The 17,741-nt window shown below is 35.8% G+C and overlaps 1 protein-coding gene across 6 annotated transcripts in view; it reads right to left on the reverse strand.

The window, feature by feature from the left end:
- Nucleotides 1-17,741, reverse strand: part of DIAPH2 (diaphanous related formin 2) — a 960,594-nt gene that overhangs the window by 439,693 nt on the left and 503,160 nt on the right. For all 6 annotated transcript variants that reach the window (XM_036440044.2, XM_036440043.2, XM_036440042.2 and 3 more), the window contains one exon: nt 5,094-5,223. In XM_036440044.2, coding sequence (XP_036295937.1) covers nt 5,094-5,223 — 130 coding nt within the window. The remainder of the gene's footprint in view (nt 1-5,093; nt 5,224-17,741) is intronic.

Genomic DNA, 17,741 nt, shown 5'->3' on the forward strand with positions numbered 1-17,741 from the left:
CTGGTAATAAATTACATTGTAGTGTTTTATTCTGAATTTCATAAGGGCTATATGAATATCTAGAAGAAAGTTAAGCATTCTCCTCCCTCACCTGGCATGCTTGCCTCCCCTCTTCCTGAAATAATCATTAAATAGATAAATAAACAAGTGAAATCAAACCAAAACAAACCACTCTATAATTCTTTGAGAAACACTTCATAAATTTCCCCACCCAAATATTCCTAATGGAAGAGAAGACTGAACACATGTCCCGAGGGATCTACTGCTAGTTTGAAGTTTCTTTGAAGTCATCTGTTTTATTTTAAAAATTCATGTGGATTTTGCATTCTATTCCATAATATAAATTTGTTTTAATATAAAAATTATGTGTTTTCTCCAATATCTTTTTATTGCAGAGCTCTAGGAAAACAGGCTAAGTTTACACCACAACTTTGCATCTCCCAAGACCCACACAACTTTAGAAGCTTAGCTTTATAAAGAATAAAGACAATTTTAAAATACATTTTCCCATGGATCTCATATTTTTACTTCCTTCAGTTTTCCTTTAACTTTCATGTAATTTTTTTTCCTTTGCCAGTTAATTTGATGCCTATGCCTTCAGGACTAAACTGAAATAGATGTCTAGTATTTGCTATACCAGACAGAAAAGATCCTTACTCTATCAAAATAAGTACTCAGATTCTAATAAGTAAAAATACAGAAATAAGGGATAAGTAGTCATGCAATTTTTCTTTACATATTAGTTACATAATTCAACTATTAACTAAGTTAATTTAATCTTATCTATAGCCCTTCAGTTTAAAAAAATATTGTTTTTGGTTTTGTCTTTGAAGGTGATCATTACTCCATCATGGAATAAAATGAACTATATAGTACTGATATCTTTTTATTTTTGCTGGTGGACTGTGAATTTATATATATATATATATATATATATATATATATATATATATATATATATATATATATATATATATAATTACCATACTAAAAGTGACAGAATGAGATTCAGACAGAACTGAAATGTGCATTAAGCAAACAAGATAAATTAGACTCAAATACCAAGGAAATGTATTTAACTATAAATAAAAGGGAACTGGCTTGATCTTTTACCACATTTTTTTTTTTTCTTTTCCCCGAAGACTAAATTCCAAAGTATTTTCTCCTAGGGATCTAGTAGTAAAATAGTCAGAAGAAAATAAAAGGAAATAGATTCTGAACAGTGATATGACAAATGATAGTCAGATATCTTAAGAGGACAGGGCAGGTGAGATTTCTGTGCATGAGATGCAGCATGAAATCATACACAGAGAGGGGAATAAAACGGCTCAAGAGAAAATTTGTCTGCGCACACTGAAATGAAAACTAGGAGAAAATGAAAGAGGGATGCAAGCAGGCAGAATGTGCTTAAGAACTTTTTGAGTTGAGAACTCTGAGTCAGAATTTCATTGGGAAACAAAAATAACTAATGAAAATAACTTCAGAATGGGGATTGCTGCAGCCCAAACAGTGAGATAGGAAGAGGAGTCCTGGTAATAATCTTTTGAATAAACTGGCAGGAAGAATACATAAAAGCAGAAATAATCAAAATACAACAGAAAGATTTTGCTCTTGGAATGGATTGAGAGAAAGAATTTGTAAAAGAAAAATAGGAAAATATTTATCAAATGCCCAGACATAAGAAACAAATAAATAAAACTGAATAAACTACATATTTAGCTGACACTAGGACAGTGGTTGGCAAACTCATTAGTCAACAGAGCCAAATATCAACAGTACAAGGATTGAAATTTCTTTTGAGAGCCAAATTTTTTAAACTTAAACTTCTAACACCACTTTTTCATAATAGAATCACCCAGGCCATGGTATTTTGTGGAAGAGACACACTCAAGGGGCCAACGAGCTGCAGGTGGCTTGTGAGCTGCAGTTTGCCAACCATGGGACTAGGGGAACTCTAATTAGCCTTATAATTATGATTATTCCCTTCTAAAAAGGCAAGGGCAATGGCTATAATATTTAGAGTAGTACATCAATTACTATGATACTACCACTACTACTAATTACTATAATAAAGAAAGCGGTATAACAACAACTGAATATTTACTATGTGCCAAGTATGTTAGTACATACTTTGAGCAAGGTAATTCATGTTATCTTATTGTCACTATCATTTCCATTTTATAGATGAGGAAACAAAAACTTGAAAGTTTAAATTACTAGTTCAACATTACAGAACTGATAAGAAATAGAGCAAGGAGTAGAACTTTATAAAGTCTAACTCAAAAAGCTGTGCTCTCTAGGGTACCTTCATCAATAACAGTAGCTAAAAGTGTGCATGATATGACATAGACATAGACATAGATATAGATAAACAAGTATTTAGATATAACAATGAAAACTGACATAAATTTATCATATTTCATTAGAGTTCTTCCAGATTATTTTGGCTAAAAATATGTTTATAAAATATATTCATGAAAATTGTCCTTAAATATAAGAATTCAAAATCACCATTGTAAAACTGACAGATCATTTTATTTAAACATATAGTTGATAGGCTTCCTCTCAAAACCTTTCTGAAATTAATCTACATATTTGTGACATTCCTCATGTTTCAATTATGATACAAATTTTATAAATATCGATATGGTTTTACATTAATTATATGATAACTATGCCTATAGCTACAAAGGTGTGTGTTTTCAGGTGTTTTTTTTTTTTACAATATTTTTTATTGATTTCAGAGAGAAAGGGAGAAGGAAAGATAGAAACATCAATGATGAGAGAGAATAATTTATTGGCTGCCTCCTGCACACCCAACATTGGGGATGAAGCCTGCCATCCAGCAATGTACCCTGACTGGGAATCAAAGCATGATCTCCTGGGTCACAGGTTGACACCCAACCACTAAGACACTTGGGTCGGGCCCAAAGGTATGCTTTTAAATTCAAGGACCAATGTATACAAATTCTTTGGAAAAGCAATTTCCAGAAAGTTGCTATTCAAGTTGTAGTGAGTAAAATTTTCCATCGTAAGTTTTTTTATAAAAAGGAAAGCTGCCCTAACTGGTTTGGCTCAGTGAATAAAGCAGCCTGTGGGCTGAAGGGTCGCAGGTTCGATTCTGGTCAAGGGCATGCACCTTTGTTGTGGGCACATCCACATTAGAGGTTATGCAGGACACAGCTGATTGATGTTTCTTTCTTATCAATGTTTCTAACTCTCTAGATCTCTCTCTTCCTCTCTGTAAAAACTCAATAAATTATAATAAAAAAAGGAAAGCAAATATATACTATTATCGAGTCATAGTTTGTCTCCTAGTGTTATTCTAATGGACCATAAAATGCAACACACTGGATTAAAGAAATATGTTGCACTGGCCAGGTATCTCAGTGGTTAGGGTATCGGCCCACACACTGAAGAGTTGAGGGTTTCTTTCTTTCTCAAGAGCACACACCTGGGTTGTAGGTTTGATACCTGGTCTGGTCAGAAAGTATGCAGGAGGCAACAAATCTATGTGTCTCACATAGATGTTTCTCTCTCTCCCTCCTCCTTCCCTCCTTTCTACTCTCTAAAAATCAATGGAAAGATATCCTCTGGTGCTGATTAAGAACAACAACAACAAAAATCAACATTAGACATTAATTAAAACAATTTTTAAAATAAAATAAGAAATATATCAAGGGTTTGATTGACAATACCAGACCAGCAGAGATGAACATTAAACAATAATACACAAAACATTTTTGAGCTTTATAGACACGTTTTTCCCCCCTTCAAATGACACTAATTGGTTTATATGGATTGTAATAAACTTGGGAAATGTATATGTTTTTGTGCCCTTACTGAAAATTCTCAGAGTTATAGAGAAATGTATTTACTACAGTGCAATTTAAAATATAAGATTTATGAGGAACAATCTTCTTCTCCACATGTGTAATCTCAACTTCAAAAATTTTTCCTGCCCAAGCAGGTTTGGTTCAGAGGACAGAACGTTGGCCTGCAGACCAAAGGGTCCTGGGTTCAATTTTGGTCAAGGGCACATATCTCGGTTGCAGGCTCTTCTCCAACCTGGGCCTTGGCCAGGGCTCATGTAGGAGGCAAAAATTTGATGTTTCTCTCACATTGATATTTCTCTCTGTTTTTTCCCTCTCTCTTCCACTCTCTCTAAAAATCAGTGGAAAAATATCCTTGGATGAAGATTAAAAAGAAAAGTTTCCTTATTCCCCCCTTTCTTTAACTTTTCAACTTCTTACTGGAGTAGGCAATATTAACCATCAAAGCTAATTAACTTAAATAACAATCTTTGAAACATTTTTGGCTCCCTCTCCTGTTCCTCCCTGGTGCCACACCCTGCCCATTCTAGCCCTTCTATGATGTCCCCGCTGCCTACCACACTGAGACCAGACTGCTCAGAATAACAACTGAAATCTCTGAGATGGCCACCTCAATGCTCCCACCTTACAGTCAACCACTCTTTCACCTGTCCTAACACATTCTGCCACTGAGTCTTGCTCATATTGTTTGCTCTAAGGAAAGCATGCATTTTTTTTTTATATCTATAAAAGTCCTATCCTCAAGTTTCACCCTTTGGCCTCTTCCATAAAAGCCTTTTCTTATCTAAGTTTCTTATCAGAACGACTTTCTCATCTAAACTACAGTAAGTTATATTTTCATGTCGCACTTCTCATATTGATTCCTGTTGTATCAAGTATTGTATGTATGTCTTTTCTTACCTTCCAGATTTTAAACACACTCAAGCAAGAAATGTCTCACAATGATTTTTCTATCACCAAAAACCCATAGTATGGCACCTTTGCAAACAATATATACTCCACTGTTTAAGAAATGTATGAAAGAACATACTATCTGATCAGAGATATGAAAACCTCAATAATCTAGAAGAGTTACAAAATAAAATCAAAAGGAGGCCATTAAAACACAATATGCTGTCAAATGTAAGCTAACAGAAACTGCCATCCTGTTATTTTTTATGAGTAAAGAAACAGAATAAAAACATTAATGTTTATAGATTATTTAATCCTATCATTCAAAATCTAATACTTAACAAGGAATATTCTCAACGCAGTCATTACCTTTACTTGCACTTTCTATATGTTCCAGTTCTTCAGGAAATTTCAGAATATCCCGGTATTTTTCTTCACAAATTTCCGCAATAAAATGTAAGAGGGTTGTTTTTTGATCTGATGATTTAGTATCTCTGATCTGGAATGAATAAAACAAAAATATTAGTATTTTTTAGTAACAAATACAATTTTTTTCTTAAATAAGTAGAATAAATAAACTCAATTCATCCTAACTAATTAAAAAATAAGTTTGGGGTAGGTGCCAGTGGGGTCTAGTAATAATGCTATGAATTTTAAAATGAATCCTGCATTTTAAAAGCAAGAAGGATGACCTAATAATAATAACTTTAAATGTAAAAGGACTAAATACTCTAGTGAAAAGACATCAAGTAGCTGAATGGATAAAAAAAATGACCCCTACATATTTGTCTACAAGAGACCCAATTCAGAAAAAGGGACTCATACAGACTGAATGTGAAGGGATGGAAAAATATCTTTCAGGCAAATGGAAAAAAAAAAATGGGGTAGCAATACTTATATCTGACAAAACAGACCTCAAAGAGAAGGCCATAACAAGAGATAAGGAAGGCTACTTCATAATACTAAAGGAATTGATATAATAAGAAGATATAATCCTCACAAACATATATGCAACTAATGTAGGAGCACCCAAATATATAAAACAAACTTCTGGAAGATATTAAGGGAGAGATTAACAACAATACAATCATAGTAGGGGACTGTAATACACCACTGACATCACTGGATAAATCCCCTATACAAAAAAATGAGCAAAGAAACAGCAATCCTAAATGACTCACTAGATCAGATGGACTTAATTGACATCTTCAGAACATTTCATCCTACAGCCACGAAATATATATTCTTCTCAAGTGCACACAGGACGTTTTCAAAGAGAATATATATTGGGTCACAGGCAAAGTCTCTCGAAATTCAAGAAGACTGCCATTACATCAAGCACCTTCTCATACCACAATGGCATAATATTAGAAATAAACTACCATAAAAACAATGAAAAAATTCAAAAATTTAGAACCTGAATAGCATGCTGTTATATAATGATTAGGTTATCAAAGAGATCAAAGAAGTAATTAAAAACATCCTGGAAATGAATAACAATGAAAACACAAAAAAAATCCAAAATCTATGGGACACAATGAAAGCAGTCCTGAGAGGGAAGTTTATAGCTCTACAGGTTTATCTTTAAAAAAAGAAGAAAAAAAAAAAATGGTAGTAAATCATCTAACTCTACAACTTAAAGATTTAGAAAGAGAACAATAAGAAAAGCCCAGAGTGAGCAGAAAGGAGGATATAATAAAGATCAGAGCAGAAATAAATGACATAGAGGCCAAAAAACAAACAAACAAACAAAAAACAACAATACAAAAGATCAATGAAACCAAGAACTGGTTTTTTGAAAGAATAAACAAGATTGATGAATTACCAGCCATGCTCACCAAGAAGCAAAGAGAGAGGACCCAAATAAAATAAAATAAAAATCAGAAATGAAAGAGGTGAAATAACAACAGACCCAACAGAAATACAAAGTATTATAAAAAATATTATGAACAACTGTATACCAACAAACTGGACAACCTGGAGGAAGTGGCCATATTCCTAGAAAAATAAAACCTTCTAAAACTCAATCAAGAAGAATTTAGGAAGAAACCAAGATGATGGCATAAATACCTAAACTGCTGCATTGCACAACAATTTCAAAACTATAACTAAAAGACAAAACGTCTATCACCCAGAACCACGGGAAAGCTGGCTGAGTGGAAGTTCTACAACTAGAAGGAAAGAGAAAAGAACATCGAAATATGATCAAGTGCTGAAAAGCTGAGGTATGCAGGTGCGCAAACCTAGTTGGCGGTGGGCAACTGGGTACACTGCTCTTTTCAACCCGAAGGGAGACAAGCTCCTGATTAAGTTGAACTCTAGTTTCTGGAGAGACACTGGGGACCCATACTCCTACTGAGAGAAGCTGGACTGTTTACCATCAGGACAGGAAGTAAAGGTGACTTTCTTGCAGAGGTGTGCCCAGCAATCCTTGTTTATGGCTCTCGGGCACGGGACATGGGGACTTGGAAATGCAGAAACACAGAGATGGCTGACTGGCAGCCATTACTGCTTGCTATGCCCTAGCCTAGTGACTCCCTGAGACCGCACAATCTACAAACCAGCCAAAGTTCCACACAGTGGTTTTGCATATAAATGGCCTGCCCTATCACAGCTTTACCTAACAAGCTACAGCTCTGGACAGACAGTTACAAAACCTCCAAACCACAAGAAAAGAGGAGAAAACTGTGTTCTCACTGTAGCTCCTACTGGGTGGCCTAGACAGTAGCTAAACTGCACCCCATTGGAGATCCAAAAGCTAGTGTATCTAGTGAATGTGAAATGACACCAGATTTCAATTACTCACACCCATAAGTGACACATTCAAGAGGCAGACTTAGTGAGCACCAAAACGCCACTGAAACCAGTCCTGCCCCATAAGCATGTCTCCACACAGCAATTCTTCCATTATAGACACAATGGGTCCTCCCAGCCAATTGGCCTGGAGGTCAATTCCTCCCAGTGATCCCAACAACAATCAAGATTTAACTACAACAAGGCTGTACAAACAGTCCACAAAGGGGTTCACCAAGAGTGTCCACGTCAGGTAACTGGGAGGCCGACCCAATGGGCCATATAGGACACCTAGCACACAAAGCCATCCTACCAACTCAGGGAAGCAGCGAAAATGTGGAGACAAAGAAACAGATCACAAATGAAAGAAATTGGAGAAAACAAACAACTGTATATAGAGTTCAAAATCATAGTTCTAAGGTTTTTCAAGAATTTCCTAGAAAAGGCTGATAAATTTATCGACACTCTCAAGGATATGAAAAAGGACCAACTAGAAATTAAACATACGCCTACTGAAATTAAAAAAATATATATATATATTATATATATATATATATATATATATATATATATATATATATATATATATATTATACAGAGACCCAACAGCAGATTAGAGGAACTCAAGAATCAAGTCAAAGATTTGAAATACAAAGAAGCAAATAACACTAAACCAAGAAAGCAAAAAGAATCCAAAAATTTGAAGATAGCGTAAGAACGCCCTGAGACAACTTCAAGCATACCAAATCAGAATTATGGTGGTGCCAGAAGAAGAGAGAGAGAGCAAGATACTGAAAAACTATTTGAATAAATAATTACTGAAAATTTCCCCCACTTCTTCCACATTATATATGTGGAGAAGTACATTATATATGTGAAAGAAATAGACTTACAAGTCCAGGAAGCACACAGAACCTCAAAAAAAAGGAATCCAATGAGGGCCAAACCAAGACACATCATAATTAAAATGCCAAGGACAAAAAACAAAGAGAATATTAAAAGCAGCAAAACAAACAAACAAACAAACAAACAGCAACAACAACAACAAAAAAACAGTTAATTACCTACAAGGGAACACCCATATGATTGTCAGCTGATTTCTCAACAGAAACTATGCAGGCCAGACAGGAGTGGCAAGAAATATTCAAAGTGATGAATAGCAAGAACTTACAACCAAGATTACCAAGCAAAGATGTCATTCAGAATTGAAGATCAGATAAAGAGCTTGACAGATAAGAAAAAGTTAAAGGAGTTCATCACCACCAAACTGGTATTATATGAAATGCTGAAAGGTATTCTTTAAGAAGAGGAAGAAGAAGAGAAAAGTAAAGATAAAAATTATGAACAACAGCCGAAACCTGTTTGGCTCAATGGATAGAGCGTCGGCTTGGGGACTGAGAGGTCCCGGGTTCGATTCCGGTTAAGGGCATGTACCTTGGTTGCGGGCATATCACCGGTAGGGGGTGTGCAAGAGGCAGCTGATCGATGACTCTTCTCATCGATGTTTCTAGCTCTCTATCTCTCTCCCTTCCTCTCTGTACAAAATCAATAAAAATATATTTAAAAAAAATTATGAACAACAAACACATATCTATCAACAAGTGAATCTAAAAGTCAAGTGACTTAAAATATGAGGAATAGAATAACCTGGTAAATATAATAGAATCAGGGGCATAGAATGGGAGGGCATTGATAATTCTCAGTGGGTAATGGATGGGGGTGTATGGAAAGAGACGGAACAAAAATAATACATATGTGGATGAGGACATTGTGGGTAGGGTAGGAACTGGGTGGAGTGGAGCTATAGGGGGGAAAAAGAGAAACAATTGTAATAATCTGAACAATAAAGATTTACTAAAACAAAAAAAAATTGACAGAAGAAAAAAAGAAAAATCTAAAAAATCTCAATAGGCTGATAACTATGAAAGAAATTGAAGCAATCATTAAAAAATTTCCAGCAAACAAAAGCTCAGGGCCAGACAACTTCACAGGGGAATTTTACCAAACATTCAAAGAACAACTAAAACCTATCTTCCACGGATTATTCCAAAAAATTCAAGAGAAAGAGACACTTCCAAGCTCATTCTATGAAGTCAGCATCACTGTAATTCCAAAACCATATAAAGAGAACAAAATGAAAGAGAACTATAGGCCAATATCACTCATGAACATACATGCCAAAGTCCTCAAAGAAAATTCTAGCAAATCAGATCCAACAGTACATCAGAAAGATAATACAACATAACCAAGTAGAGAATTTATTCCAGGGATGGAAGGATGGTACAATACTGCAAATCAATAAACGTGATACATCACATAAACAAACTGAGAGATAAAAATCACAGTCATGCCCTAACTGGTTTGGCTCAGTGGATAGAATGTCAGCCTGCGGACTGAAGGGTCCTAGGTTTGATTCTGGTCAAGTGCATGTAACTTGGCTGCAGGCATATTCCCAGTATGGGGTATGCAGGAGGCAGCTGATAGATGTTTCTCTCCCATCGATGTTTCTAACTTTCTATCCCTCTCCCTTCCTCTTAGTTAAAAAAAAAAAAAGTCAATAAATATACATATATATTTTTAAAATCACATACTCATATCAATTGATGCAGAAAAAGCATTTGACAAAATCCAACACCTTTCCTTGACAAAAACTCTCAGCAAAGTGGGAATAGAGGGATCATATGTCAACATAATAAAAGCCTTATATGACAAATCTACAGCCAACATCATACTCAAAGGACAAAAACTAAACCCATTTCCTCTAAAAACAGGAACAAGACAAGGATGCCCACTTTCACCACTCCTGTTCAACATAGTACTAGAAGTACTAGCCATAGTGATCAGATAAGAAAAAAGAAATAAAAGGCACCTCAATTGGAAAAGAAGTAAAACTCGCATTGTTCATAGATGACATGATATTATACATAGAAGATCCCAGAGACTCAATAAAAACAAAACAAAACAAAAAAAAAACAAACAACTACTAGACCTGATAAATGAATTTGGCAAGGTAGCAGGATACAAATTTAAGGCAAAGAAATCTATGGTCTTTTTATAACCAATAATGAACTCACAGAAAGATAAATTTTAAAAAATCTAATTTAACATTGCAGAAAAAAAAAATTAAGATACCTAGGAATAAACTTAACTAAGGACGTAAAAGACCTGTGCTTGGAAAACTACAGGACATTGAAAAAAATAATAGAGGAAGACGTACATGAATGGAAGAACATACCATATGGATTGGTAGAATCAACAGCATTTAACTGTCCATACTATCTAAATTAATCTATAGATTCAATCCAATCCCTATTAAAATACCAATGGCATATTTCAAAGATCTAAAACAAACTCCAAAACTTCACCTGGAATAAAAAAAGGCCCCGAATATTCAAAGCTGTCCTGAGAAAGAACAAAGTTGGAGGGATCACAATACCAGATACCAACCTATATTGCCAAGCCATGGTTTTCAAGACTGCCTGATACTGGCAGAAGAAAAGAAGACATATAGACCAATGGAACAGAACTGAGAACCCAGAAATTGACCCAAGATGTTATGCTCAAGTAATATTTGACAAAGGAGGCAAGAGCATATAAAATGGAGTCAAACAGTCTCTTTAATAAATAGTGCTGGGAAATTTGGTCAGATATATGCAAAAAATGAAACTAGATCACCAACTTACACATACATAAAAACAAACTCAAAATGGCTAAAGGACTTGAATGTAAGATGAGAAACCATAAAAATCCTACTACAATATTCCATAGGCAGCCAAATTATAGGCATATGTCATAGCAATATCTTTACAGACACAGATCATAGGGCAAGAGAGACTACAGAGAAAATAGACAAATGGGACTACATCAAAATAAAAAGCTTTTGTACAGAAAAAAAAAAAATCAACAAAAGAACAAGAAAGCCCACTGCACGAGAGAGAGAACATAATTACCAATGTTATCACCAAAAAGGGTCTAATCTCCAACATTAACAGGGAACTAATACGACTTAACAAAAGATAGATAAACAACCTAATTTAAAAAAAAATGGGCAACAGACCTAAATAGATACTTCTTGAAAGAAGACATAAGGAAGGCCAAGAATCATGTGAAAACATGCTCAAAGTCACTAATCATGCCAAAGATGCATATCAAAATGACAATGAGGCATCATCACACACCTGTCAGAATGGCTATCATTAACAAATCAACAAATGAGAAGTGCTGGTGAGGATGTGGAGAAAAAGGAACCCTTGTGCACTGCTGGTGGGAATTCAGACTGGTACAGCCACTGTGGAGAACAGTATGGAGTTTCTTCAAAAAAAATAAAAATGGAACTCCCATTTGACCCAGTGATACCACTTCTAAGAATATATACCAAGAAACTAGAAACACCAATCAGAAAGAATATATGGCTGAAACCGGTTTGGCTCAGTGGATAGAGCGTCGACCTGAGGTCTAAAAGGTTCCAGGTTCGGTTCTGGTCAAGGGCATGTACCTTAGTTGCGGGTGCATCCCCTGTAGGGGGTGTGCAAGAGGCAGCTGATCAATGATTCTCTCTCATTGATGTTTCTAACTCTCTATCCCTTTCTCTTCCTCTCTGTAAAAAATCAATAAAATATATTTTAAAAAAAGAAAAAGAAAAAGAAAGAATATATGCACCTCGATGTTAATAGTGGAACAATTTACCATAGCTAAGATTTGGGAACACCCTAAGTGTCCATCAGCAGATGAGTGGATTAAAAACACAATGGAATACTACACTGTGTAAAAAGGAACTCCTGCCATTTGCAACATCATGGATGGAACTGGAGAGCATTATGCTAAGTGAAATAAGCCTGTTAGAAAAAGATGAATATCACATGATCTCACTTATTTGTGGAATATAATGATTAACATAAACTGATAAACAAAAACAGATCCAGAGATAGAGAGGCTTAAATTAGACCGTCAAACCTCAGAGGGAAGGTAGGGGAAAGTGGGGGTATGGGGAGAGATCAACCAAAGGACTTGTATGCAAACATATAAGCCTAACCAATGGACACAGACACCAGAGGGTGAGGACATGTGTGGGTGGTGGTGGGGGGAAAGGAGATAAAGACACATATGTAATAACTTAATCAATAAAGAAAAATATTTTAAAAAGTAAAAAAAAATAATTTGAATCTATTTTTAAAAATGCATAAATTATCATGGCAAAATGAATCATTCTTTTCATGAGAAAAGAACTTTCATGTATTGATAACAGAATTCCAAGTTAGTGTGTGCTTATGTTATCAGCATTTTGTTCTTTGCTGTATCACAGAAATATATTCTTGAAAGTAAGATTCCTTTGTGAGGTTATATTTATTTGTAGCCATCATTTATGTAAAATAATGTAAAGGAGTAAACACATTTTACCCTCCTTTACTTGCATGGGCCATCAAAAAAGAATAACTTACAACTTCTTATGCAGATTTATGAATAGAATCCCAGCACACAATCATGGTAATATGACAAAGTTTATTTGAATCCTTACAAATTATATTTCCTTTGCAGAGACACTAGGAAAGAGATGCTACAGTTAGAATAATAAAAATCTTTAAAGTATAAGACAAAAAAAATCTATGATGAGAATCTAAGTGTTTTCCTTAATATAACTCTCATATTAGACTAAGCTGCGAATGAAATCAAGGATTTACTGAAAAACAAAGGATAAATATGGCATAAAGTATCAAGTTTTCTCATTCTATTGGATGTCTTAATTCTATAATCCTTAGATGATGGATTTGTCTACTGATGTTCATACTGATTCATGGGTTTTTAGCTTTAAGGATTACTCTGTTTTGAGTAAATGAGTATTCTTCACCAACAGCTTTATAATATGGCTGTGGAGGATATTTAGCTAACTATAGAGGAATTTAATCTTACTGTTTTAGTGAGTTAGACCAAAAAAATTACATTTAGTCAATCAGTCCATATTGAATCTCTTTTGTGCTAAAGATTTTAAACAACTGTTTACAGCCCAATGACATGAAAAACTTCAAAGAAATATCACTATTCAGGCTGAAAAGAAACAGCCACAGGAGGCCTGATGTTGAAAGTTCCAGTGGACACAATTATTTCTTTTGGAATTTCTGGAATTACCTTATCCCAAGTAGGTAAAAATATTTAAAACTTGGCATTATTAGGTTGATTCACCAAACACTTTAAAGCAGCACAAGGTTGAAATGACACAATTCAAGGACAAGCTATAAGAACAAAAGCACCAAAAACCTCAAGGGCAATCTGTCTTAAGTAAGGCTTGTGGCTGTATATGAATCAATGGGAGGTTATCTTTCCTAAAGAGAGGTCTTTACTTGGGATTACAGTGTTACATGTTCACAAAGTGTATCATTTCAGAGTATGCTGGCTATTCCAACTAATAAGAAAATTAACATTTCCTTTTTCCACATAAATTACCCAAATTCCTAAATTCTAAAATCCTAAAAGTTAGGGAAAACAAAGGTACATCTTCCAAAGGGAAAGGAAATTGTGCTCGCTTCGGCAGCACATATACCAAAGGGAAAGGAAATTGATCTATATTTTATGAATTTTGTGATGACAGATACACACACACACACGCAAAACAACAAAACAACCTAATTTTTCAGAACACTAAATTGTACAAGTATATTATATTTTTTTTAAATGCACATGGGCTACACTAGAAAGTAAAATATAAAAATTTAAAAAAAGCATTGTGCTTATAAGTCAATTGTATGGATGACTTAAAACTTCAGCTGCTGACATAAATACTTATACATGCTTAATTAAAAAAACATTTTAATTCAGAATCAGGTTCATTAATTTAATTTCTGCTAAGAAATTTAGCAGAATCAATGGCATTATTTTAAAAAGATTAAGCATAATATTTCACTTAAATAAATACCCTGGTATCTTTGTCAAAATCAAAAGTAGACAGAGTATGCATGTAATTTTTATTTTTATTTTATTTTATTGTATTAACTAGGCCCAGTTCATGGATTCATGCACATTGAAAGGAAATTAATTAGAAGAAATATTTTAATATCGCTATTTGCCCTTTCTCTATAATAGAAGTATCAACCAAATTCACAGTCAACAATGACAGATTGAAACACATGTATGAGTGGCACTAGCGAGAACTTTACATGTATCCCACATGTGCGAGTCAACTTAGCCTGTTATAGATATAGTATAAATTAGACCTGCTTTCTGATGTAGCTAAACTTTTTCCAGCCCAGTGAAGCATCTCAACTTCTCTTTCAGCAGCAGAGCAGTAAATATCAACATGAAGCAGGTTATTTTTGCAGATCACACAGGGAGAACAAAGGATAAATTATTTAACTGCAGCAGTGTTTGACTATATTCTGTGCAGTGAGAAAACCAGAAGTCACTTTCAAGGTCCACCATTTCTTACTTCTTTTCAGTTGGGTTAAGTTTCTAAGCTTTCTAAATCTCCGAGTTCTGGCTAATGAAAAGAAAATAGGATTCCACTGAGTCTCCTATCTACCTACTACAGGACTCCTGCGAGGATCAAATGAGATGAGTCATGGGAAAATGCTTCACAAACATTTGGTTAAAGTGTAAAATGTTTCCATGCGGCAATAAAGCAAGTCATGTTCCTGGGCTAAAGAGACTAAAAGGAGGCTAGTTGTTGCTAGAGAGAGGAAGTTGTGCGTTGTTCCGTCAATCATTACCTGGAGGGACACTTAGCATATTAGCCTTTTATATACCAGTATATAGAGCCTTGCCCAAGTATGTTTTATGGTTTTAGAGAGGGAAGAGAATGAGAGGGAGATAGAAAGAGATAGAGGAAAGAGAAACATGGATCAGTTGCCTTCCATACCCCCTCCTACTAGGGATGAAATCTACAACCCAGGTATGTTCCCTGGCTGGGAATCAAACCCACAACCATTTGGTGCATGAAACTATGCCCCAATAAACAGCCATACCAGTTAAGGCTGCATGTATTTTTCTCAGAATTCTAATATTCCCTTTGAAGCATGCGCAAGCATGGCCAAGTACCTGTCTTATCAAGCTAAGAAATAACTCAGTGGATATAGGAGACAAATTGCTAAATCTGGATTACGATATTTATTTTTTAAATAACCTCATACAGATAGTCCATTTTAAGGTTTCAAGTTGGAATGGAATAATCATGACAAATATGTGGTCTTAGTTATTTTTCTCTATGTATATGAACCTTAGGCCAATCATTTTAAAATAAAATTTAAGTATCTATACTAATAATAGCCTAGGTCCATCATGACCTAAAAGACAAGATGGATGACCAGTCACCAGGAAGTGCATGGAGCACCTCTTGGTTCCTCCCCTGTGGCCCACAGGCTCCTATCACAGCAAGGCTGGCAGCAGGTGGGTGGGTGGGGCAGTGGAGGGTGGGAGGATCAGGCCCACAGAGAGGCTCGGGGAAAGAGGCAGTGTGTGATCAGCAGCTGCAGTGGATGCTGTGGATCAGGCCCGGAGAGAAAGGCAGCTATCAGTGGGGCCTTTCCGGATTTCACAGAGGAGCTAATGGCTTCCTAGGAGGTGGAGCTTTTGATGCTGACTGGCATAGGAAAGAATAAATCAGAACCTAGTCTGGGTGAATTGCGAAATCAGAACCTAAGGTGGGGGCTGAGGTGGGGTTTTAAGGGCAATAGCTGTTTGGTGTAAGGTGTAAGAAAGCGGTTCGATGTTTTAATAAACAGTTTGCCAGTGTAGTGCATCTGGCTGGCTATCAGTCCAGATGTAGGGATTATGTATTTTTGTCTGCAAAGAGCATCTCCTGCTGAAAAAGGCTTTCCCCCACATTTAAGCAATCCTATCCTATATAATATATCTATACTAATAGAAGGGTAATATGCTAATTAGACTGGGTCGACCAGCTATCTTCCAGACATCTTGACTTCCTTCTGGATAAAGCCATTGTGGTGGGGGCTGAGGCAGAGGCAGTTAGGACAATCAGGTCAGCAAGGGAGGACAGTTGGGGGTGAGATCAGGCCGGTGGTGGATTAGGGACAATCAAGCCAGCAGGGGACAGCAGTTGGGGGTGGCCAGGCCAGCAGTGGAGGGCAGTTAAGGGGTGATCAGGCAGGCAAGCAGAGGCAGTTAGGGGCAATCAGGCAGGAAGGCAGAGAGGTTAGGGGTGGTCAGGAAGGGAGGCAGAGGGGTTAGGGACAATCAGGCAGGCAGGCAGAGGCAGTTAGGGGTGATCAGGAAGGCAGGCAGAAAGGGTAGGGATGATCAGGCAGGCAGGGAGGTGAGTAGTCAGGAGTCAGTGGTCTCAGATTGCAAGAGGGATGTCTGACTGCCAGTTTAGACTCAATCCCAAGGGGTCCCTGATTGGTGAGGGTGCAGGCTGGGCTGAGGGAATCCCCACTCCTGTGCCTCTAGTTAAAATATAAAATTAAAGAATGTTTATTTATGAAAATATATTTACTTTGTTCTATCATATCATCAGTCTCACTTACCATAAATACACCATTCACACATTAGCCACTGTCTCTCTCAGGACCTATGGTGTTGTTCAGTGTTAGCACAGAAGGCAAGAATATTTACCTTCATGAATTGTAATGGCTAATGGTATTTATGCAATACTTTGATCTTCCAAGTGTACTAATTGGATATATACATTTCTTGGGATAATATAAAAGTAACCTAATCTGAGTTTGGCAAAATTACTTCTAAAGTGTTTGGGTTAGTTTATTAACAAATAAAATTGATTTCTCTCTGATATCTGGTTAACTAGAAATTATGTTAATTTAAATTAATATCAAATCAAATATTGCAATAATAGTTCTCCAGATTGCCTAAGGCTCAGTAGTGACTAGAAGCATTTCAACCTTTGCTATAGCCAGGAGCCAAGTGCCTTTTTACATTCCTCCCATTGCTCTCCCTCCCTCCTCTCAGCAGCCACAGTGAGGCAGGAGTGTGAGGGATATAAGACTTCTCTTTATAAGATGCAAAAGGATGAACAAAATGTTCACCCTACAATCCTCTTTCTTGTACATATTTCTAATTAATAAAAACACAAACAGCAGTTTCAGAAATTGAAAATCTCTGAAAAAGTTCAAAACCTTTTATAATATTTTAATGAGCCGAGTTATCAATGAATGATAACATTAAAAGTAAAATAGAGTAATTCACTACCTTCACTAATAAAGTGCCATTAGTTAATAAACCACATAGCAATTTTAATTGTAATAATTTAACCGATAAATGTTA

Source organism: Pipistrellus kuhlii, unplaced genomic scaffold, assembly GCF_014108245.1.
Source record: "Pipistrellus kuhlii isolate mPipKuh1 unplaced genomic scaffold, mPipKuh1.p scaffold_m20_p_16, whole genome shotgun sequence".
In the NCBI taxonomy this organism is placed as follows: Eukaryota; Metazoa; Chordata; class Mammalia; order Chiroptera; family Vespertilionidae; genus Pipistrellus; species Pipistrellus kuhlii.